The 21,554-nt window shown below is 41.0% G+C and overlaps 2 protein-coding genes across 3 annotated transcripts in view; one reads left to right on the top strand and one right to left on the bottom strand.

Moving 5' to 3' along the window:
* The window catches only part of IST1 (IST1 factor associated with ESCRT-III), a 36,327-nt gene extending 27,691 nt beyond the window's left edge, over positions 1 to 8,636 (top strand). For both annotated transcript variants that reach the window (XM_068991780.1, XM_068991781.1), the window contains 6 exons: positions 1,956 to 2,039; positions 2,553 to 2,663; positions 3,609 to 3,809; positions 4,586 to 4,678; positions 5,718 to 5,766; positions 7,050 to 8,636. In XM_068991780.1, the coding sequence (XP_068847881.1) occupies positions 1,956 to 2,039; positions 2,553 to 2,663; positions 3,609 to 3,809; positions 4,586 to 4,678; positions 5,718 to 5,766; positions 7,050 to 7,249 (738 nt within the window). In that variant the 3' untranslated portion in view covers positions 7,250 to 8,636. The remainder of the gene's footprint in view (positions 1 to 1,955; positions 2,040 to 2,552; positions 2,664 to 3,608; positions 3,810 to 4,585; positions 4,679 to 5,717; positions 5,767 to 7,049) is intronic.
* Positions 8,637 to 8,954: 318 nt separating this feature from the next.
* Positions 8,955 to 21,554, bottom strand: part of PKD1L3 (polycystin 1 like 3, transient receptor potential channel interacting) — an 81,542-nt gene continuing 68,942 nt past the window's right edge. Inside the window, 7 exon segments of the mRNA XM_068993038.1 lie at positions 8,955 to 9,071; positions 9,885 to 10,016; positions 11,388 to 11,489; positions 11,935 to 12,145; positions 13,399 to 13,559; positions 14,327 to 14,471; positions 15,729 to 15,741. Coding sequence (XP_068849139.1) covers positions 8,955 to 9,071; positions 9,885 to 10,016; positions 11,388 to 11,489; positions 11,935 to 12,145; positions 13,399 to 13,559; positions 14,327 to 14,471; positions 15,729 to 15,741 — 881 coding nt within the window.

The following is a 21,554-nucleotide window of genomic DNA, read 5'->3' as shown; positions in this document are numbered from 1 at the left end:
CCTTTTGACTGCCTTCATCAATTTCCCCATCTCATCTCTAACCACAAATCTGATCTCTTTTTTTACGAGTTTGTTGCATGTTTGCGTGTTTCTTCTTTAAGTGTAATTGACCTACAGCACTAGGTTGTTCCCATTACACAATTTAGTGATTTTTCTATACATTTCAAAATGATCATAATTCCAGTTACGATATGTCACCATACAAACAGATTAGTTATTGACTATATTCCCCAAACTGTACATTTCCTGCTCATGACTCATTTGTTTTGCAAATGGAACTTTGTATCTCTTAGTCCCTGGATTTCCTCTTCCTGCTCCCCTCTTGTAACCACTTTATCTATAACTGTTTCTGTTTTGTTAAGTTCATTTGATTTTTTAGAATTCCACATATAAGGAAGATCATGTGATATTTTATTTATCTGACTTATTTCACTTAGCATAATACCCTACAGGTCCATCCATGTTGTTGCAAATTGCAAGATTTCATTTTTTTTAAGTGAGTGAGTAATATTCCATTGCATATATGTACCGCATCTTTATTCATCTGTTGATGGTCACTTGGGTTGATTCCATATCTTGGCTGTTGTAAATAATTCTCCAGTGAGAATAGGTGTGGATATGTCTTTTCTAATTAGTGTTTTCATTTACTTTGGATAACTACCCAGGAGTGGAATTACTGGATCAGATATTAGTTCTATTTTTAATCTTTGGAGGAATCTTCATAGTGGCCACACCAGTTTACATTCCCACCAACAGTGTATGAGTGTCCCTTTTTCTCCACATCACCACCAACACTTATTTGGTGTTTTTTCTTTTTTTATTATAGCCCTTCTGACAGGTGTGAGGGGCTATCTCAGTGTGGTTTTGATTTGCATTTCCTTGATTAGTGATTCTGAGCATCTTTTCCTGTGCCTGTTGGCCATCTGTAGGTGTCTTTGGAAAAATGTCTGTCTGCCAGTTTTCTAATTGGATTGTTTTTTGGTGTTGAGTTGTATGAGTTCTTTGTGTATTTTGGATAATGACCCCTTATCAGATCCATTGTTTGTGAATACCTTCTCCCACCAGTAGATGTAGCCTTTTTATTTTGTTGATAGTTTCTTTCACTGTACAAAAGCTTTTTAGTAGGATATTGTTGCTTTTGTTTCTTGTGCCTGAGACATACCCAAAAGAATATTACTAAGACCAGTGTCAGAAGAGTGTACTGCCGTATTTTTTCCTAGAAGTTTTATGGTTTCACATCTTATGTTTAAGTGTTTAATCCATCTTGAATTCATTTGTGTATGGGTTGAGAGAGTAGTCCAGTTTTCCCACTATCATTTATTGAAAAGGCTGTCTTTTTCGTGTTCTTGCCTCCTTTGTTGTAAATGAATTGCCCGTGTAACTGTGGGTTCATTCTTGAACTCTCCATTCTATTCCATTGATCTGTTTGTTTTCTTTGTGTGTGTGCGCACATCCATGAGCCCGTACATACTGTTTTGATGACTGTGCTTTTTAGCATAGCTTGAAATCAGGGAGCATGATACTTCCAGCACCAATTTATTGTAGGATAATTTAAGCCATTTCTCAAGGGCCTCCAGACTGTCAGGAACTAGTTTCCTTTCCTTGGGTTGGTCATTTTCCTCAGAGAGAAATTTTCCTATCTTCTACATGGAAGGTATAAGCTAGCTAGCTACATTTTTGAAAGCATGGGGGAGAAGGAAGCCAAAGGTATCATTCTCTTGGGGAAGACTTTCATTTAATTCTCCTGTTCGAGTAGATATTTCTGGTCCCTGCTGTGCAGTTCAGTGGATGGATGAATAAACAATAACTAAATGAATTAATATGTACCTTTTGAGGCTTTGCAGGTCCAGTCTTGGAAATCCTGAGTAGAAGCATATTTGCTATTGATAGGAGGAAGCTTGAAGCCACCTGTAGGAGTGGTTTCCATTTTTATTTACTGTTCTTTTTCTCTGTAGGTTGCTGATCAACTCTGTGCCAAGTATAGCAAGGAATATGGCAAGTTATGTCGGACCAACCAGATTGGAACTGTGAATGATAGGGTAATGAATGTACTTGTTAAACATGGACCAGTGCGTGGGGTGGGAACAGGTTATTTTACTGCCTGCAGTGTTTCTAGTGGGTATCACTGTAATGTAGCATTCATTTAAGATTGCACATTTCATAGAAAGAAGGCTGGCTGGCAGTGTAGTCAGTCAACTCCTTAACCCTGCCCGACACCTCTGATTGTGAAGCTCTGTCATCCTGCGCCATTCCTGATTCTATCCCCTGTCCTTTGTGCCACTTGTGATATATGGAGGTAGAAGCGAGGCGGGGAGAAAGATGGGTGAATTCAGATGTGGAATGCCAGTGTCAGTCTTTGCGCATAAGTAACCAGAGTGTGAGACATACATGCATGTTGTGCTTTGTGACTGAAGAAAAGAATAACTGGTTGGAACTTTTCTTTTCTCTCCACTGACTTGTAAAATGAGAGAAACAAAGTTTTACAGTGATACAGGATAGGCTTAGGCTGGTTTATATAGATGCATGTTAACCCTGGATCTTTTGCTTAACAGCTAATGCACAAACTGAGTGTGGAGGCCCCACCCAAAATCCTAGTGGAGAGATACCTGATTGAAATTGCCAAGAACTACAATGTGCCCTATGAGCCCGACTCTGTGGTCATGGTGAGTTTAGAGTCCTTAGAATACAACAGTAAATAAGTCTCTCTAGATCACTGTCTTTGAAAAAGAAGCATATTCTTTGCACTCAAGTTTGTGTGTGGGAGTTGAAGCCTTTGTCCAGTTAGTGCTTTTGGGTTAGCAATAAATAAGCCTGCATCTCTCTCACTGAATATTTAAGGATCAGAAGAGATCAATGACTAAAAGCACTTTAAAAAGGTACAGACTTTGATACAAATATAAAATGGCATTATTGCTACTTTTCAGTGAAGTTCAAGGAACTGGGTAACAAGAGAAGCCCCAAGACCCAGAACAGATCTTGAAACATTTTTTGGGCGCCTGCCATGTGCCCTAGAAAGCTGAGAATACACAAAAGATATAAACAAGGCCACTGTCCTAAAGAGGCTTACAGTGAAAGGCAAATATGGAAGTAGTAATTCAGAGGTTATGGTTGATGGGGCAAAGTAGATGTTTTGGTGTGCTGCTCAGACGACCTTCCCCCCTACTCTCCGCCCCAGTTACAGGCACACTTCAGGACAGAAGCATTTATTTCCCCATCTCTTTGATGACTGGTGGCTCACACAGCTGAGTGTCCCTCCAGCGGTGGCCCTCTTAGGAGAGAGCTTCCTTACCCAGGGTCTTTCCTGGGGGCAGCTTGTATCTGGTCATTGCAGGGGATTAAAGACTGCCCCTTTGCCCCAGTTGTGGAACATGTGCTGTAGGCCCATCCAGCTCCAGAACTCTGGGGGAATTAGCCAAGCCCTCTGTTGTGAAGGCATGGCAGCCCAACTTCTTACTTTGCTCAGGCCTGCTTCCTTCATATCCCCATAGGTCTCTATCCCAAGAGCCCTCTCCAGTAAACTTTGGTCATGCTGGTCTCCATCTCAGAGCTTCCTGGGGAACCTAGCCTGTGACAGGGCCTGATGATACGGGTTTCTCTCTTTTTCTTAGGCAGAAGCTCCTCCTGGAGTAGAGACAGATCTTATTGATGTTGGATTCACAGATGATGTGAAGAAAGGGGGCCCTGGAAGAGGAGGTGGAGGTGGCTTCACAGCACCAGTTGGTGGACCTGACGGAACAGTGCCAATGCCTATGCCTATGCCTATGCCATCTCCAAACACTCCTTTCTCATACCCACTTCCAAAGGGACCTGTAAGTATTCATACAAATAAGTGTGGATGTAAACTCTAGAAAATGTAATAGATGACAAGCTGGTTCTGTGAGCGCACTCAGGAGTTATAGGTAACATTTGGTATAGTTTATTGATTATACTGTAGAAAAAAACAGCATTGGGATTTGGAGAAAGTCTTTTGGTTAACCTACAGGTAATGAAGCAGGAAAATCTAGAGAGATGGTGCTAGAAAAAACTGTGTAGGTTTTCTGGGACTTGTAGGTATACTACTAGCTTTTTCCAAAACTGAATAATCATCACTTATTGCCAAGTAGAAAAACATCTGTTGTAAACATGAAGATGAAAGTCACTGCTAGTAAGAAAGTCTGGGGACTTTGCTGTAGTCCAGTGGTCAAGACTCATGCTTCCACTGCAGGGGCGTGGGTTCAGTTCCTGGTTGGGGAGCTATGATCCCACATGTAGTGATACCCCCCACCTCCCCAAAGAAAGTGATAATAATCTCCATTTGTGGACTTAAAAGCAGTTAGTAATTTGATGAATAAATAGCCTGTCTACAGGTCTTTAAAAATCTAGGTCTTCCTGATGACATGTTGTCTCATGTCCTTTTAGGCACTTTTTCCTTTTGGGGCTCTTGAATACACATTAAATACCTATCTTAAATACATATTATTCAGTGTGAATATATTCACATTGAGAAAATAGTTGTATACACATGTATTTATTTCTCTCTTCCCATATACGCACTTCAGAAATTGCAGATGGGGCAGTCTCTTATGTTGCCTTTCTCCTCTTGCAGTCGGATTTCAATGGATTGCCAGTGGGAACTTATCAGGCCTTTCCCAATGTTCATCCACCTCAGATTCCAGCAACTCCCCCATCGTATGAATCTGTAAGTGCCTGAGCCTTTTATAAGCAGCAGGAGAGAGAATCCCAGGAAGAGAGAGCAAAATAATGGCCACAGGGAAGGCAAAGTTTTGATCAACTCCTAGTACTGGCATTGCTGTATGCTTTGGATTTTTGTGTTGCTTTAATATTACCCTGGAAATGGGGCGTGGTGGTGGCGGCAGCATCATTGGTGGCAATGCTTTGTCTGCAGTTAAAAGCCCAGGAATCAGGAAGGAGCTGCAGACCCTAGAAGGTTCTAGTGGGACACCTAATAATTTTTTTTTTTAAAGAGTAACTAGGCTGAGAATCATTTTGACCTGGTACAGTCTTGGTGGTAGAATATAAATACCGGTTTTATAAATTCTCAACATCTTATAGAGGAATAACAGCTAGATATTTGTATTAAACAGAAGTATTAAGTTTAGTAAGTTTTGGCCTATAGCATTAATTTTTAGTCTTAAAACTTGCTGGTATCAGTAATATGCTAATGATGCCTTGAACTGTAAATGGTTGTCACAGCCTTGGTTCAGAATTAGATGACTTTCCTGCCAGCCTTCTTTCCTCCTCTAGGGAGATTCCCCTGTTCCTGAGCTTGCTTAGTGTCCTTTCCTTTGGTTTTTACCTTGGGCCTGAGTTTTTATGTTTTGGCTTTGCACGCATTGAAGCTTTGCCCACAACTGTTCCTAGGAAGGAAGTATATGATCTTTGTTAGTATTTGAGGACTTGGTTCTTGGAGGTGAATGTGGTGGTTTAGAATGCTTTCTCACTGTCCGGAAGGTGAAGGTATATCAGATTAGAGAGAGATGTTAATGATGTGATAAGAATTTTCTTTTCCTCTGCTTGGCAGTTAAAGAGTTCAGCATGGTATCTGTCTGGTGGGAAGGAGATCAGGAAGAGTACAGGGGGCGGAGGGGCAGTTTCTTGGAGCAGGTTTGTTGGTTTTGCTGAGCAGCTTGGCTTTTGCCACACACATGGGCCTGTACCATTACCTTCACCATTGAGGCCGTTGCTTTCTCTTCTGGTAATGATCTCTTCTGTTTCAGGTTGATGACATTAATGCTGATAAGAATGTGTCTTCTACACAGATTGTTGGTGAGTGTGAGTCAGAAATCCTTTGAAGGTTTTCTCAGTACTGAACTCTTTGTTGTTTGCTGTTTTCTCATCACTGTTCCTTCCTCAGATTGTTTTTATGCTTGTGGGATTCTACCCACATGCCCATTGTCTCCCCAAATGCAGTATGGTGGAAACAGAACTCAGGATTTTCCACTTCCAGAAAGAAAAGGTCTATCCTGGCTCCAAGGAATTTCCCAAATTACCTTTTTCTGTTAATAGTTATCATTATTCTTTGTCACTTTCTAGTTGTCCATCACCCTCAAGTTCTTTATGTTCCCGCTGCTTCAACTGCCACTGTGCTTGGAAGTACCAAAAAAGTTCTTAAATTTGGACAGTAAAGAGGGGGAAAGAGGCATATATTATGAGTGAATGGCTTAGTGATTTTTCACAAAGCAAGCATGTTCATTAGCCATTCACTGAAAAAATACTACTAGCACTCCAGAAACCCGTTGTCGGGGAGGGGTTACTTAAAAAAAAAATTTTTTTTTAATACTTTATATTGAGGTATAGGCAATTAACAATGTTGTGACAGTTTCAATTGAAGGGACCCAGCCATACATAGACATGTATCCATTCTCCCCAGAGAAACATAACTTTTAAAAATTGGGGACAGTTTTATTGAGGTATAATTTATGTACAAAAAAATACAGAAATGTATATGACCATTTTTTAGGTGCATCTACACACACATCATGTAACCACCACCTTAGTAAAGGGAACATTTCTATCACCCCAGAAAGTTACCTTGTGTTCCTTCCCAGTTAGTTCCACTCCAGAGGCAAGCACTGTTCTTATTTTCTAGAACTTCGATAGAAATGGAAACGTACAGTAGGTAGAGAGGGCGATGATTTTAACTTGTTAAATATAAAATGGAAGATTAGAAACAAGATCACATTCCGTTACATTGAACAGTGTGGATGTTAACATTCCTTATAAATTTTTTTGCTCTTCCCAGTAGAATTCTAGTACCACTCCTTGGACTTTATTATTACGGGAACGGACCTTTGTGAAAGGGGACAGTCCATTTAAATGAATCCTGGGTACCTAAGCCCTATGCACCACACTTTGACTTCCCCTTAAACTTTTTCTCACTGTAGGAAAATAAAACAGATATATTCAACTATAATTAGAAAATGTAGCCGTTAATTGTCCTGAAAATTTTTATTGACTTCTAGAAATTTTTTTTTTTTAAGCAGTGTTTCCTTCTGGGCTTTGAGCTGTTTTTCTGGTGTGTGTAACACTATGCTCCTTACTCTGATTAGGTCCTGGGCCCAAGCCAGAGGCTCCTGCAAAGCCTGCTTCAAGGCTCACAGACACCTATGACAACTTTGTGCTGCCAGAGCTGCCGTCTGTGCCAGACACACTCCCAACTGCATCTGCTGGTGCCAACACCTCAGCGTCAGAGGACATTGACTTCGATGATCTTTCCCGGAGATTTGAGGAGCTAAAAAAGAAAACATAGGCCTCCTAAACCAGGCAAGGTCCAAGTTCTGGGAGTTGAGACTGAGCAGTTTTTCCTTGTAACAAAGAATCTCCATGAAATTGTTTTATCTGTTAACCATCACTGAGCACACTCTCCCTCTGGGCTCTCTTCCTCTCTACCAGACTCTGCTGCTTTCCAGTTCTCCATTGCTCCCAAGAGACTAACAACTGGGGATGATGAGGTTGGAGCAGCTGGCTCCTGGCAGCCTTTCTTGTCCGTTTCCTGTCAGTGTGATCCCAGGTTCTCTCCTTCCTGTCCCACCATCCCTCCACAGGGCAATGAGAAGGTGAAATCATTGTGGGGAGAGATGGCTGGATGGTGGTGGAGAGGACTTCCTGAAGCGTCTCAGCTCTGTGCTGAGGTTCTAGACTTAGAAACAAACCCTCTGTACAGAGGATTTGTGGTGAGTTGAGATTCAAGGCCAAGTGAGATTCAAGGCCAAGGTGTGTATTTTCACACTCTAACATGAATGGGGGAGAGAAAAAAATGGCTCAGGAAGCCATTATAACAGTTCTCAGAAGCTGGGTCTTCTCATTGACATGCACACTACTCCTTGCTGCAGGGCACTGTTCCATCTGGATCCAGTTGCGAAGTTTATTTGGAAAGTTGAAGGCCTCTCTTAGTTCTACTGGATTCTCAGGGAGCCCTCTGTGGCCTTTGCTTTATTTTGAGTGCTATGTCTCCCTTTTAATAGAGGGCAGCACTGTGTAAATTCCTGTTTTTTCCCCATGGCATTCTGTTGGATTGCATTTGGCTATGTACTGAGCAGAAGTCACCAGTCATTAAGGTGGGCTTCCAGTAGCCTTAATTAGAAATATTCAAGTCTCTTGAGTAGTGAGCTGGAAAGCCTACAGATTATTGAAAAGGGATTCCTGTTCTCATTTGAAGACTTTATGATCAAGAGAACCTCTACAAACTGATCTCAAATTTTTGGTGCCTGTGTGGCTCTAATTGTTTTGCTGCTTCCCTCAATGGATGAGACTAACCCTTTTGCCCCCTAGCTAAGGCCATCTTTCCCCACAAGGGCGGCGTTGGGATCAGAAGATATGACTTTGGCTTCTGTGTGGTAAATCTGTACATACTCTATTCAAACAACTTTAATGTTTTTGGTTGATTTGTATCTCATGGCTCAGTAGCTGCTAATAAAGTTAAAAATATTGTGCCCTGGTTTCTCCACTGTTTGGGTAAAATGATGAGGGGCAAATTCAGCTTTTAGTGGAGAGTATTTTAAGCAAGTAACCAATATTGGGTATAAGTTAGACCATACTTTTGCTCCCTGGATAATGTGGACAGTTGGGGAGTAAGAAGCCCATTTTGATCTCTGTATGTAAGCCCAGATAGTAATCTGGGAGCTGGCATGGTTACTTCTCTGTGACAGCACTCCCCCTGAGCCAGATCGCATGCTTGTGTCTTTGATTATAAAGTTGCAGTGAGCTTACTTGTGACTCATATTTTTGGAACATGAATGGTAAGTGCTCTCTAACTTGCTGTTGGGCAGCAGAGTTGGTTCATCCTGCATCACCCTTGTAGTGCCAAGGGGATTTTTGATTCTTCACTAGGAAAATTAATAAAATATACTATATAAACATTTCCCAAAGTACACCATGCAAAGATCAGTGTTAATATACTCAGAAGTAATAAGCCACGTGAGGAGACAACAGGATTAAGGTAACCTTTTAAACCTTCATTTGTCCGTGGCTGTTGCTGTTAGGGCTGTTTGCTCACATGTGCTCTGATGCTGCTGGATCCCTAACAAACTTGACAGCTTCAGCAGCAGCATATCCATCAGTGTGGCGCCTCTCTCAGTCTGCTGAAAGACAAAAGGAAAAAAGTGAGGAAACTGGAGTTGTTGCTAATGTTGGAAGGAAAAAGTACCAAAGGTGTAATTTTTTAAAGTAGATATAAAGATACTGTTTGCTTTAATGGTTTACTGTCAGGCCTTGTCAGCAGTGTTTCTGCTACTTAACAGTTGAGAACCAGATATTTTAGGACACTGGATACAGAACATAATGTCAGTTGCTCAGTCATGTCCAACTCTTCGCAACCCCCTGGACTGCAGCACACCAGGCTTCCCTGTCCCTCACCAACTCCCAGAGCTTGCTCAAACTCATGTCCATCGAGTCGGTGATGCCATTCAACCACCTCATTCTCTGTCGTCCCCTTCTCCTCCTGCTTTCAATCTTGCCCAGCACCAGGGTCTTTTCCAGTGAGTCCATTCTTAGCATCAGGTGGCCAAAGTATTGGAGCTTCAGCATCAGTCCTTCCAGTGAATATTCAGGACTGATTTCCTTTAGGATGGACTGGTTTGGGCTCTTTGCTGTCCAAGGGACTGTTACGAGTCTTCTCCAACACCACAGTTCAGAAGCATCATTTTCAGTGCTCAGCTTTCTTTATGGTCCAGTTCTCACATCCATACATGACTACTGGAATAATATAACTTTTAGTAAATTGGGTTTCCTAGTAGAATGGTTGACAGCATTGTGGAGACTAATAAAGGGAATATGCTGATACTGTGTGTTACGTCAATCTGTAATCATAAGAAGAGCTAAATCTGAGCTTTTCCAGGGATAAAAATTCATGATACAGCTTACAGCTTAGTTACTGAGTTACTTACCTTAAGGGATTTCCTTTCTTTACCAAAGGCCATTAAAATGGCAGAAACAAAAAGGTTAATGATCATAAGTACCATCAAAACAACATAGGTGAAGATAAGAAAGGAGCCCAGGACTGGGTTCACAGCAGTAACCTGGAAAGACAATAGAACACTTTGGGTTTAAACACTGATAGTTTAATTTCTGCTTTAAAAATGTAAAATATGTGCTAATACTTGGGATATATTCACATAAGAAAACATTTCTGCCTGGTGGAAACTAGAAAAGCAAAAATACTAAAAAGGAAAATACTTTTGAGTGGACAGAAGAGCAAGAGTGACTTGACTCTAAGGGTATATAAATAATTATGCCTTCAGGGCTTCCACAAGAAGGTAACAGGTAAGTTGTAATGGAATTATAAATGACTCATGGGAATTTCCTGGCAGTCCATTGCTTATGACTGCACTTTCACGGGCTTCCCTGGTGGCTCAGACGGTAAAGCATCTGCCTGCAGTGCAGGAGTCCTGGGTTTAAACCCTGGGTTGGGAAGATCCCCTGGAGAAGGAAGTGGCAACCCACACTAGTACTCTAGCCTGGGAAATTCCATGGCCTGAGGAGACTGATAGGCTACAGTCCATGGGGTCACAAAGAGCCATGACTGAGTGACTTCTCTTTCTTTCTTTTTGTACTTTCACTGCTGAGTGCCCAGGTTCAGTCCCTGGTTGGGGAACTAAGATCCCACAAGCTGTGCAGCTAAAAAAAAAAAGACTCAAAGCCCTCGTGAGTTTTGACAAATCTAGAAAATACATCTAAATACAGAAGCTTCAAGGACTAGCAAGAGCGTATTGAAAGAATACATAGAAGCCAGAAATGATAATGGAGATGGTCTCTGCTACTCCATGCAATTTCTACTCTTAACATAGGATATCATAATGATAAGCTTTGATCAAAATCTTGCCAGTTTCACTAATCTGAATTGGGATCAGGGAGTTTTTTTCTCCCTGATCAAATCTATATATGTTAGTTTTGGGGACCCAAAACCTCATCTGGGTTTCCTAATTTTTTTTTTTTTATGTCTAATAGGGCTTTGTGTAGGTAGTTCCTGGGGGAAAATGACAGCCCTCTGTGACATTAGTATTTGTAAACATAAATACTGTAGTTCTTTGTGGAACTGTACCTCCCTAATTATTATTTCAGGTCATTTCCAGCTGTACACTTCAAAAGGCTATTGAGAAAGCAGCAGCAATCATGTTATTCTGTCTGAGAGCCCTGTGTCTTTGGCAGTAAGATTGAGGATACAAGAAATGAGGAATGTGGGACTATGTGCTTAGAAAAGGAGGTAACAGCCATTCAAAAGCTTTATCTATAGGTAGTACCATAAAATGATGGCAAAGGTTCTAAATTTCTCCCTTTTTCAGCATGTAATGGTACAGTAGGGGTTGCTTTTGTAAGCAGTTCTCATCTGATGTATTAAACGAAACATAATTCTGCAAGGAAACCAGGAAGAGAGTTTCTTTTTTTTTTACCTCCTTGTGATGAGAGATTCCCATCAGGAGACTGACAACAGTTACTGCTGAACTGAGAAAAGTTTGGTAGTCGGAGATGCTCCATCCAAACAGCAGGTTAAACTGAAAAAGAAGAGTCAGGTGGGCTTGGCAAGCAGCAGAGGGGGCTGCAGTTTGGGTCCTGAAATGGTTATAATGATGAGGTCAATGTAGACCCAATGGAATGGAAATTGAAGAATATCCTTAGTGGCCATTCAAATTACTATGCCTGAAAACCATACAGAATCTCTTTGTGATCAGTGTTTTCATGTAAGTTTACTTGACTTTCATATCTTGTGAGTTAAAATGTTATCTCCATTTTAAAGATGAGAGAAACGTCTTGAGCTTATAATACTGCTGGTTACATATGGACATAACACAACTAAAACCAGCTCTTTTCCTCTACTGTCTTCTCTAAAACACTGCCAGCTTGAACTGTGACTTTCCATTTAGCAACCTTTTTTAAGGAAAGCAGCGTGACTCCAAGACCACAGCACTCAGGACAAGACACACTAGGACGGGTGCTTACCGCAATGGCATAGCCTGTCAGCAGGATCAAGATGACCAGCAAGAAGCCCACTACCTCGTCCCAGGCTTTGCTGAGTGTCCTGTCAATGACCTGCAGCCTGGGGTTTTGATACAGCAGGCTCCATAGCTGAACTGTTGCCAAAAGAACTAGGAAACCCATGAGGTGAATGACAGCTGAGTTGACTTTAACTGCCTCATAGAAGTTGATGAACCTGTACCAAGGAAAGCAGACACTCAGGATGAAGTCTATGCCATCAACTCCTGTGAGGTCAGTGTCTCCAGGGCTCCTACTCCTCAAGTGCAGCAGCTCTGTAAGTCCTGTTCCTGTTGACAGAACGCTTCTTTCCAGTGTGGCTTCCCATGGATGTGAGCACACTGGCACAAGGGCACATACTCGACTGGGAGCAGTGCTGTAGAAACCTTGGAATGCAGCCTCTAGCTGGCTACTCCTGATTCATCCTATCGATCCTGAATCTGGAGTTACCAAGAATCGGGGCCAGCCTCCACCACTGCTCTAGTTTCAGATCTCTCCTTTCAGAAGAGATGAGTTAACCTAACGAGATGTATAATAACGCCAATCTGTTTTCTGTAACACTCTAATCCTGTGTTCTCTAACAGTGGTAATTGATCCTCTAATAGATTTAACAGTGCTGAGTAGAGAGATGATTAAACTATAGAAGGAAAGGGGTGTTACTCACCAATTGTTCTGTTGTTACGTGAGAGATGCATTGATAATTTTATGTTGCAGCAACTAGGTTACTTGGAAGGACCTCCACAGACATGAGTGAACTGGCACTTTTATTGTGATAACATGTAGCAGTACCACACAGCAGGCAAGACCTCAGTGCCACTGCACTGAGGACTGCACGCTACACCACTGTCCGTGCATGGACAACCCTCTATAAGGCCTTCCTGGGACACCGCCTCAGTCTTAACAGATCCACAGCCCAGGCTATTGAGCACTGCAAGGTTAGAAAAGCACCATATGGCAGTACTTTGGGAAATAAGATACTTCGTCTTTCCCACGAGAAAGACCAAAGAAGTTACCCCAAAGTGGCACCAGACTGCTGCTTGGTAAGGATGAGCTAAAGGATGAACATCCCTTCCCAGAAAGCAACCCTCTTTGGATTTAGAGATGTTCCATGTGTTGTTCTATTCAAAGAATGATCACTTGTCATGTCAGGACTTCATTCCTTGGCCAAGGTGCAAAATAACCCAATTCCAGACCCTTGCTATGTGAAATAAGTACTATGAAGGCAGAAGAGCTTTTCATGTATCATTAGCAGTTAGCAGTTTCTAGTTAGTTGTGTTCTTCACTGTGGACAGTAGTCTGTGTTTAACTGTGATATTATACAAATAGAGATCTGGCAGAGAGGAAGAGGGGAGTTTGAAAGAATACTTGTGTAGCCAGTAAATTCTGAGCATCAAGTAAGAATATCCTTTGCTCCCTCAGGGTCCTTCTTACCTGTCTCGGTCATAGTGGTATTGTACCATGTGTTTTTTATGTAGAGAAATAACTGTCAGGTCAAGTCCCAAGATGACAAAGCTAAGGAGGATTATGCTCATATCTAGAAGGTTTCTTTTCCTCATGAAGAACCTCCACCTCTGCTGTTTCAACTGGCGAACCTAAACATAAGACACCACAGTCACTATTGCTTGCCTGAAAGATCACCTAGGTCTTTCCCCAATAAAGTGTTATGAACTCTGGGAAAGCACTCAGCCAGGGACCGTTCAGATCCCTAAGTTGGACACAGTCGTTCTGGTCTCAGTTCTGCCTTGTAGTCATTCAGAGCTGCCACTTAAACAGAAAAGTTGGCCTTCCTTAAAACAACTGTAATTGTATACATTCATCATGTTGCTTAAACTTAATAATAAAGTTTCTCAATTAATTAAAACCCTGAAAACAAAATATTGTGTGTGGCCTAAGAAATGCTTTTTGGGTACAGTCATCTGAGTGTTACCTTATATAGGGGTCGTGTGTGTGCAAAGTCGCATCTGACTGCAACCGGTCAGGCTCCTCTGTCCATGGGATTTTTAGGCAAGAATACTGGAGTGGGTTGCCATGCCCTCCTCAGGGGATCTTCCCAATCCAGTGATAGAACCTGCATCTGTTAACATCTCCTGTGTTGGCAGGTGGGTTCTTTACCACTAGTGCCATCTGGGAAGCCCCAGATAGGGGTCATATAACTGGACAAAAAATTCTTTCTATATACTTAATTTTTTAATTGTAGAAAACTGGAAGAACTACTTGGTGGAAGGCCAGTAGGTTTAACTGAACTCAGTCTTCCAGAAAGGACCAAAATCATAGCTATAATCCTAAAAGCAGCTCCCTGTGGTTCTCCAAGTAATACCTGGCAACACAGAATTTTTTACATCTAATATTTTCAGTTCACCTGTGCAAAGGCATAGTAACAGACCAGTAGATAGTAGATGACTTGTGACATGACAGACCAGGCAAAGTTCTTTGATATCTGAAGGGAAGTTAAAATGTCCAGTCTCATGGAGGTGAAGAAGGCACCTGAGAAAAAGAAAGAACACCTGGAGTTAAGAGCCTTTAAATTTGCCTTCTGCCCTTCCAACTCTCTTTCAGATAACCCCAAGTGTTCCTGTACCATCCGTTTCCAATTTTCCTGAGTCTCTACATGTCACTTAGTATTTCCTCAAGAATTGTCATGAATATTAAATGGGATCATGTATGCAAAGCCACTGGAAGAATGTGTGGACTGCACTGAAAGGCAGGAGAGGATTATACTGTTGATCCCACGTAGAGGACAGTGTCTTAACAGCTGTTAACAGGTGTCCCTCTTACCAAGTCAGAATGGCTATAGAAACAAACTGACTAGCTGTACTGTTGCAAAATGATGTTTCAGAGACTTGATGATTGCAGTGAAAACGGTGGGGTGAATGGAATTAAATGAAAGTGTGGTACCTTTGTTGAAAGCTTTAAAAAATACATTTCAGAAATTAGTATGATGAAAAAGATTTGAACCTTTTCAAATTTAGACACTTCCTATATGAAAAGCACTAACATTATCCCATGAATACTAACAGTATCCCCTGCATACTCAGATGTTTATGAAGACAGACCAAAAAGCTTTATAAGATCATGAGATGTTTATAGATACAAATTTTTCATAAAGCCCTGAAATACTAGAACTAAGATGCACCCCCTGTAGTAGAAAGTACATTTAAGAACAAAAGGAATTCCTGCCTTAACATAGCTAGCTCTCATGGGGAAAGCCAGGACTTTCCCCATGTTTATTTTACCCCTAGTTTTTGAGTAGTTAAAAACCCTATGAAGACTCTTGGGAAGCTTTCATGTTTCATTTTGAAACAAATAGCAAAAGTGGTCTACTGTGTGGGCCTGGGAGGAAAAAAATTCTGATTAGAAGTAAAACCTAAGGTCATAGGACACTTGTGGGCAAATTATGGGGGAGAGGGGAAAGGAAGGAGGATTAGGGCAGACTTCCTGTTAAAGGGGGAAGAATTGAACATACCCAGTTTGCCTCTAATCCCTTCCAAAATGCCACTGACAGTAAAGGAATTAAAAAATGACCCAAAGATAAAGAGGAGGTGGGCAGATGAGCCTGGAACGGGAAAACAGCTGAATGACACTGCCTGAGAAGGTTCAAGAAAGCTGAAACCTAAGCCAGCAGCACAGGAAACCCAGAAGGAAACTGGTTCTTAGCACAAAACCTCACAAAGGCTGAGAAACTGGAGGCATCAGGTACCTCAGAAGGTAGAAGTTCAAATAGAACTAGCAGAATCGTAAGTCTGGACATAAACAGGTAAAACCCAGATTTCCTCTCTCCCCTTTACAACCATGTTATTTACTACCCATCCTGCCTTCCTAGTAACGTTGAGTCAGAGAGAATCTGAACTCGGGACACCAGGTATATTTGTGAGTAGTACTCCACTGGAAAAGGGAATTGAAAGAAAGTTTAAATATTGCATGGTGAGACCCTTCCCATTCCCCTTCTATTACCTGGCTCTGAGGAGTCTTAAAGGCTTACATCCTCAAGGCAGGGGAGTGGAGAGGGTCCTCTCTTTCTGCAAACTGCTCCCCAAAAGGACAGATACCACCTGACTAGTTCTGTCCATGCACATGGTGCTTCTAATTAGCACTTGTTTGGTTTTTACTGCCTCCCTCTTAAATATGACCAGACACAAAACACCAAAAAAAACTAAAGAAGCTCAGAGGAATTACAGAAAGCCTTGAAGGAGCAGAAAAAAACATAAACCTGTAATATCCTTAGTGAAGAGGATATTGTATCCGAAAAGAAGAGTAGGAAACTGAAAAAGAAACAAGGACAAACAATTTTTAGAAATCAAAATATTCCAAAAGTGGTTTGGAAATTGTAATTGCTCAGAAATCAGAAGGAAAGGATGGAAAGTGAAGCAAAAACATGAGGAAATCAGAGGCTCCATCTATGAATTCCAACATCAAAATGCTAAGAATATCAGAAAAAAGAAAAAAAGGCAAGAACATCTCTTAGAACTTAAGGGATACATTTCCAGATCAAAGGACGCACTGTGAACTCCATTCCTAACTCTGGGGACAAAGATTATTCTAAAAACTTGGGAGTAAGGGGATCATCATACTTATTAATAGCAGTATAAGAAGCTAGAAGACAGTGGAGCTAAACTTAAAAACTCTGAAAAACTACTATATCCAGCCAAATGATTGATCAACCAAACGTGATGGGAGAAAAAAAGCTTTTTGGGGGGCTCCAAAATCACTGCAGATGGTGACTGCAGCCATGAAATTAAAAGACGCTTGCTCCTTGGAAGAAAAGCTATGACCAATCTAGACAGCATACTAAAAAGCAGAGACTTTGCCAACAAATGTCTGTCTAGTCAAGCTATGGTTTGTCCAGTAGTTATGTATGGATGTGAGAATTGGGCTATAAAGGAAGCTGAGTGCCAAAGAATTGATCCTTTGGAACTGTGGTGTTGGAGAAGACTCTTGAGAGTCCCTTGGACAGCAAGTAGATCAAACCAGTCAATCTTAAAGGAAAACAGTCCTGAATATTCATTGGAAGGACTGATGCTGAAGCTGAAGCTCCAATACTTTGGCCACCTGAGAACTGACTCTTTGGGAAAGACCCTGATGCTGGGAAAGATTGAAGGCAGGAAGAGAAGGGGACAACAGAGGATGAGATAGTTGGTGGCATCACCAACTCAATGGACATGAGTTTGAGCAAGCTCCGGGAGTTGGTGATGGACAGGGAAGCCTGGCATGCTGCAGTCCATGGGGTTGCAAAGAGTCGGACACAACTGAGTGACTGAACTGAACTGAAGGCTTTAAGAAAATTTACTTCCCTTGCTCATTTCCAGGAAGTTACCAACAAACATACCAGCTGGATGTGTTCCAGCAAAATGAGAAAGTAAACCAAGAAGGGAAGACATGGGATTTAGGAGAAAGGTGATCCAACAGAGGAGAGAGGAGGCAGGGCAAGGAGAGTCCAAGTTCAAGAGCTCTCAAGCAGACCTAGAAAATAACCAATCTGGACTATACTGAAGGAATAGTGGGCCTGAGAAGATGTTTCTAAGGAAAAGACAAAATGATAGGTTACTTGATAGTTTTGAACAGAATGAAATTTTTACTTCTAGGAAGAGTCTGGAGGTGAATCAATGATAGATGCATGTAAAACCAAGAAAGTGAAAAAGAAAAAGAAGTAACTATAAACTCTAGGGAAACATATTGTAAGAGAAAAGATATTTAATTATAATATACAGAGGTTGGTGGTTTAGTTGCTCAGTGGTATCCAACTCTTTTCCAACCCCATGGACTGGCCCACCAGGTTCCTCTGTCCATGGGATTTCTTAGGCAAGAATGCTGGAGTCGGTTGCCATTTCCTTCTCCAGGGGATCTTCCTGACCCAGGGATTGACCTGGGTCTCCTGCATTGCAGGCAGATTCGGATATAAAACAGTTGAATTATCATCATAAGAAGATACTATTGGGACTTCCCTGGTGGTACAGTGGGTAAGAATTCACCTACCAATGCAGGGGACACAAATTCGATTCCTATTCCAGGAGGCTTCCACATGCCGCAGAGCAACTAGCCAAGCACAGCTAGCCTGTGCTCTTGAGCTTGTGCACCACCACACCAGAGGAGGCGGCCCAGGCACTGCAGCACAGACTAGCCCCTGCTCGGTGCAACCAGAGAGCCCACGTGCAGCATTGAACACCAAGCACAATGCTCCCCACCCCCCAGAAAAGAGACCATCTAAAACTGAAGATTAATGACATACTTAACAGGCATGCTGCATTTTTAGAGTAATTTTTAAATACCAAAGAATCAGTTAAATCTGCCTCTGGAGAGTAGGAATGAAGAGAGGCCTGCTAGTTTTTGCCCTGAAATGTCTGACTTTCAAAATTATGTGCTATAGCTTTAAATAATTTTTTTTTAATGAAATAAGATAAAGAAATGGGGCCTTCAGTGACACCCAGGTCACAGAGGGAAGAGAGGAGGCCTTCATACCTACATTGTTGGACTCCAAAATCAGGGTCACTACACAGAACAGGTTCACATTAGCATTGAAGACTACAAATTCCACAAAGAGGCTTTTGGTGCAATGGTCTAGCCAGTGGCTCTGTTCAAGTTGCTGTAGAACTCTGGAAAAACAGAAGGACAGGCCAGCTGTATTCGCCACTGAACTCTGCAGAGGAGGAAAATGCTCTGGCCTTTCTAGTACCACTCAAAGAGGAAGTGAGAAGTGACATTTCCCAATCACCTGTAAAATGCTTACTAATGCCCAAACTTTCACCAGTATTCACACCAATGTTAAATGTTCAAGAAAAGGTATCTGGCATTTAAGGTCTGAGGTAGAATTAATTTTACCTCAATTAAGAATTTTACTTCAAAATTAATTATTTTAGGCTAGTATCTTTTAAAAACATTTTAGATAAAATATCTAAAACTGAAGATTCATGAAATAGCTAATAATACAGTGTCAATCACTTCTATTTGAAAAGTACTACTTTTAACTAAGCTATTTAGGTGTAAGCAGTCAAAATGCCATTTGGTTGGCATTGTTTTTGAGAAGTTAGTTTCTTGCTGAAAAATTCAATGAAGAGATAATCATTTTAATTCAGGCTTTTTCATACATAATGATAAAGACTCAGGATTTGTATATAATACCATTCTAACTCTGGCAATTTAATTCTGGCATTTTAATTTTGGATTGTTCATGACGTGGTGTCTCTTATTTAAATACTGTTGAGTTTAACTGCAGCTAGAATTGAAACTGATGTGTTTTTCCAGATGAGAGAAGGAAGGAGATTTGGCAAAGTGGCAACCCAAAATATACCTTTAGTTTGAGGTTGAAAAGGAATTTTTAAACTTAAAGATACATTTCCCTTAGAAATCTAAAATAAAAGTGACTACAAGTGCCATACATAGTGCGGTAGCATAATAGTGGCTGTCAGAACTGCTCAGAAGGGTCCTTAATTCCTAATTGCTCTAAGAATGGACAGGAGCAAATATCTTGGACCTCTGTTCAGGTTCACTTACCTGTGTGCATTACTGGAGTTTCTTCCAAGTCTCACAACATACCCTCCTCCAGAGTAAGTGGCAAATTCTCCTTGAATGGGGTAGCCACCCAGTGCCTCCTGATTCTGGTAATGCCAGATCCTGTCCGATGTCGTGTTGTTTTTATCAGGGGGCCCCCAGTTAACCCCATAGTTCTCTGTATCCTCCTGAACTTGGTGAGATGGCTTCAGTTGTTCTTGGAGAGAGAGTCTAGTTGTAAAGAATGTGGCACCAGGAACGCGAATCTGACGAAGTAGAACATTGCCCAAAAGAAAGGAGTTTCCATCAGTAATAAATCCTAGTGAGAGAATACAGGAAGCCATTAAAAAAAAAATTGCCTCAATAAGTAAGTAACAAAAAAGGCCTATTTTCATCAATATTTTTAAAAACATTTCTGGAGTTGCTAGCTAGCTAATATAATCAGATAAGCAAAAGAGATAAGATATGAACATTTTTAAAAAGGATATGAAATTATTGCAATTTGTAAAAAAATAATGAGGGAATTCCTGGTGGCCCAGTGGTTAAATCCACCCTTCAATGCAAGGGACGCAGGTTTGATCCCTGCTAGGGGAACTAAGACCCCACATGCTGCAGAGCAACTAAGCCCACGTGCCACAAGTAATAAGCCCTTGCACCACAACTAGAGAGTGTGTGTGAGCAACTGAAGATCTTGCGTGACACAACGAACAGCCTGCTGCAACTAAAACTCGATGTAGCCAAATAAATGAAGACAGTGATCTAGATAAATATTAAGAAGTGAAGTGTGACATCAAGAGCATAAAAGGGATAATTAGAGTGTAAGTTTTGTATGTGATGAAGATAAGTTGTTATTGGTTTAAAATAATAACTTATAGTAATAACGTAAAGTGTTTTATGTAAGCCTTATGGTAACCTTACGGATTTCCCTGATAGTTCAGTTGGTGAAGAATCACCTGCAGAGCTGGAGACCCCGGTTAGATTCCTGGGTTGGGAAGATCTGCTGGAGGAGGGATGGGCTACCCACTCCAGTGTTCTGGCCTGGAGAATTCCATGGACTGTATAGTCCACGGGGTCACAAAGAGTCAGACATGACAGGGACTTTCACTTCACTATGGTAACTGCAAAACAAAAGCTATAGTAGATACACAGAAGATAAAGGGAGAGAGGAATCAAAGCCTACCACTACAAAACATCAATCACAAGAGAAGACGAGAGAGGAACAAAGGAGTTACAAATCAGAAAATAATGAACAAAATGACAGTTTTAAGCATTACCTATCAATAATTACTTTGAATGTAAATGACTAAATTCTCCAGTCAAAAGACACAGAGTGGCTAAATGGAAAAAAATACAAGATCCAACAATATGCCATCTATAAGAGACTCACTTAAGCTTTAAAAGTACACATAGGCTGAAAATAGAAGCATGGAAAAAGATGCTATGCCTATCAACAAAATATTAGAAAACCAAAATTCAACAGCACCTTGAAAGGGTCACACACCATAGTCAAGTGAGATTTATCCCTGGGATGCAAGGATGATTCAAAATACATAAGCTAACAAATGTGATATACCATATTAGAAGAATGAAGGATTAAAAACTTACAATCTCAACAGACATAGAAAGAGCATTCGACAAAATTCAACATCCTTTCATGATAAAAACTCAACAAATTAGGCAAGAAGGAATGTACTTCAAGAAAATAAAAGCCATATATGTCAAGCTCATAGCTAAATTTTACACTATTCCTCTAAGATAATTTAAAAGCTCTTCCTCTAAGGAACAAGACGAGGATGCCTACTCATCACGGCTATTCAACACAATACTGGAAGTCCCAACCAGTGAAGTTAGGCAAGAAAAATAACTACAAGGCATCCAAATAGGAAAGGGGGAGGCAGATGGACCTCCACACACACAAGAATGCAACTGGACCCTTTTGTCACACCATATATAAAAAATCAACTCCATATGGATCAACAACTTAAACCTTGGGCCTAACACTACAAAACTCCTACAAGAAAACAGAAAAAGCTTCTTGACATTTGGTCTTGACAATTTTTTTTTTTTGTTTTGGATATGACACTAAATGTTTAGGCAACAAAAAC

Source organism: Capricornis sumatraensis, chromosome 20 (genome assembly GCF_032405125.1).
Source record: "Capricornis sumatraensis isolate serow.1 chromosome 20, serow.2, whole genome shotgun sequence".
Lineage (NCBI taxonomy): Eukaryota > Metazoa > Chordata > Mammalia > Artiodactyla > Bovidae > Capricornis > Capricornis sumatraensis.
This window is presented reverse-complemented; position numbering and strand designations above follow the sequence as displayed.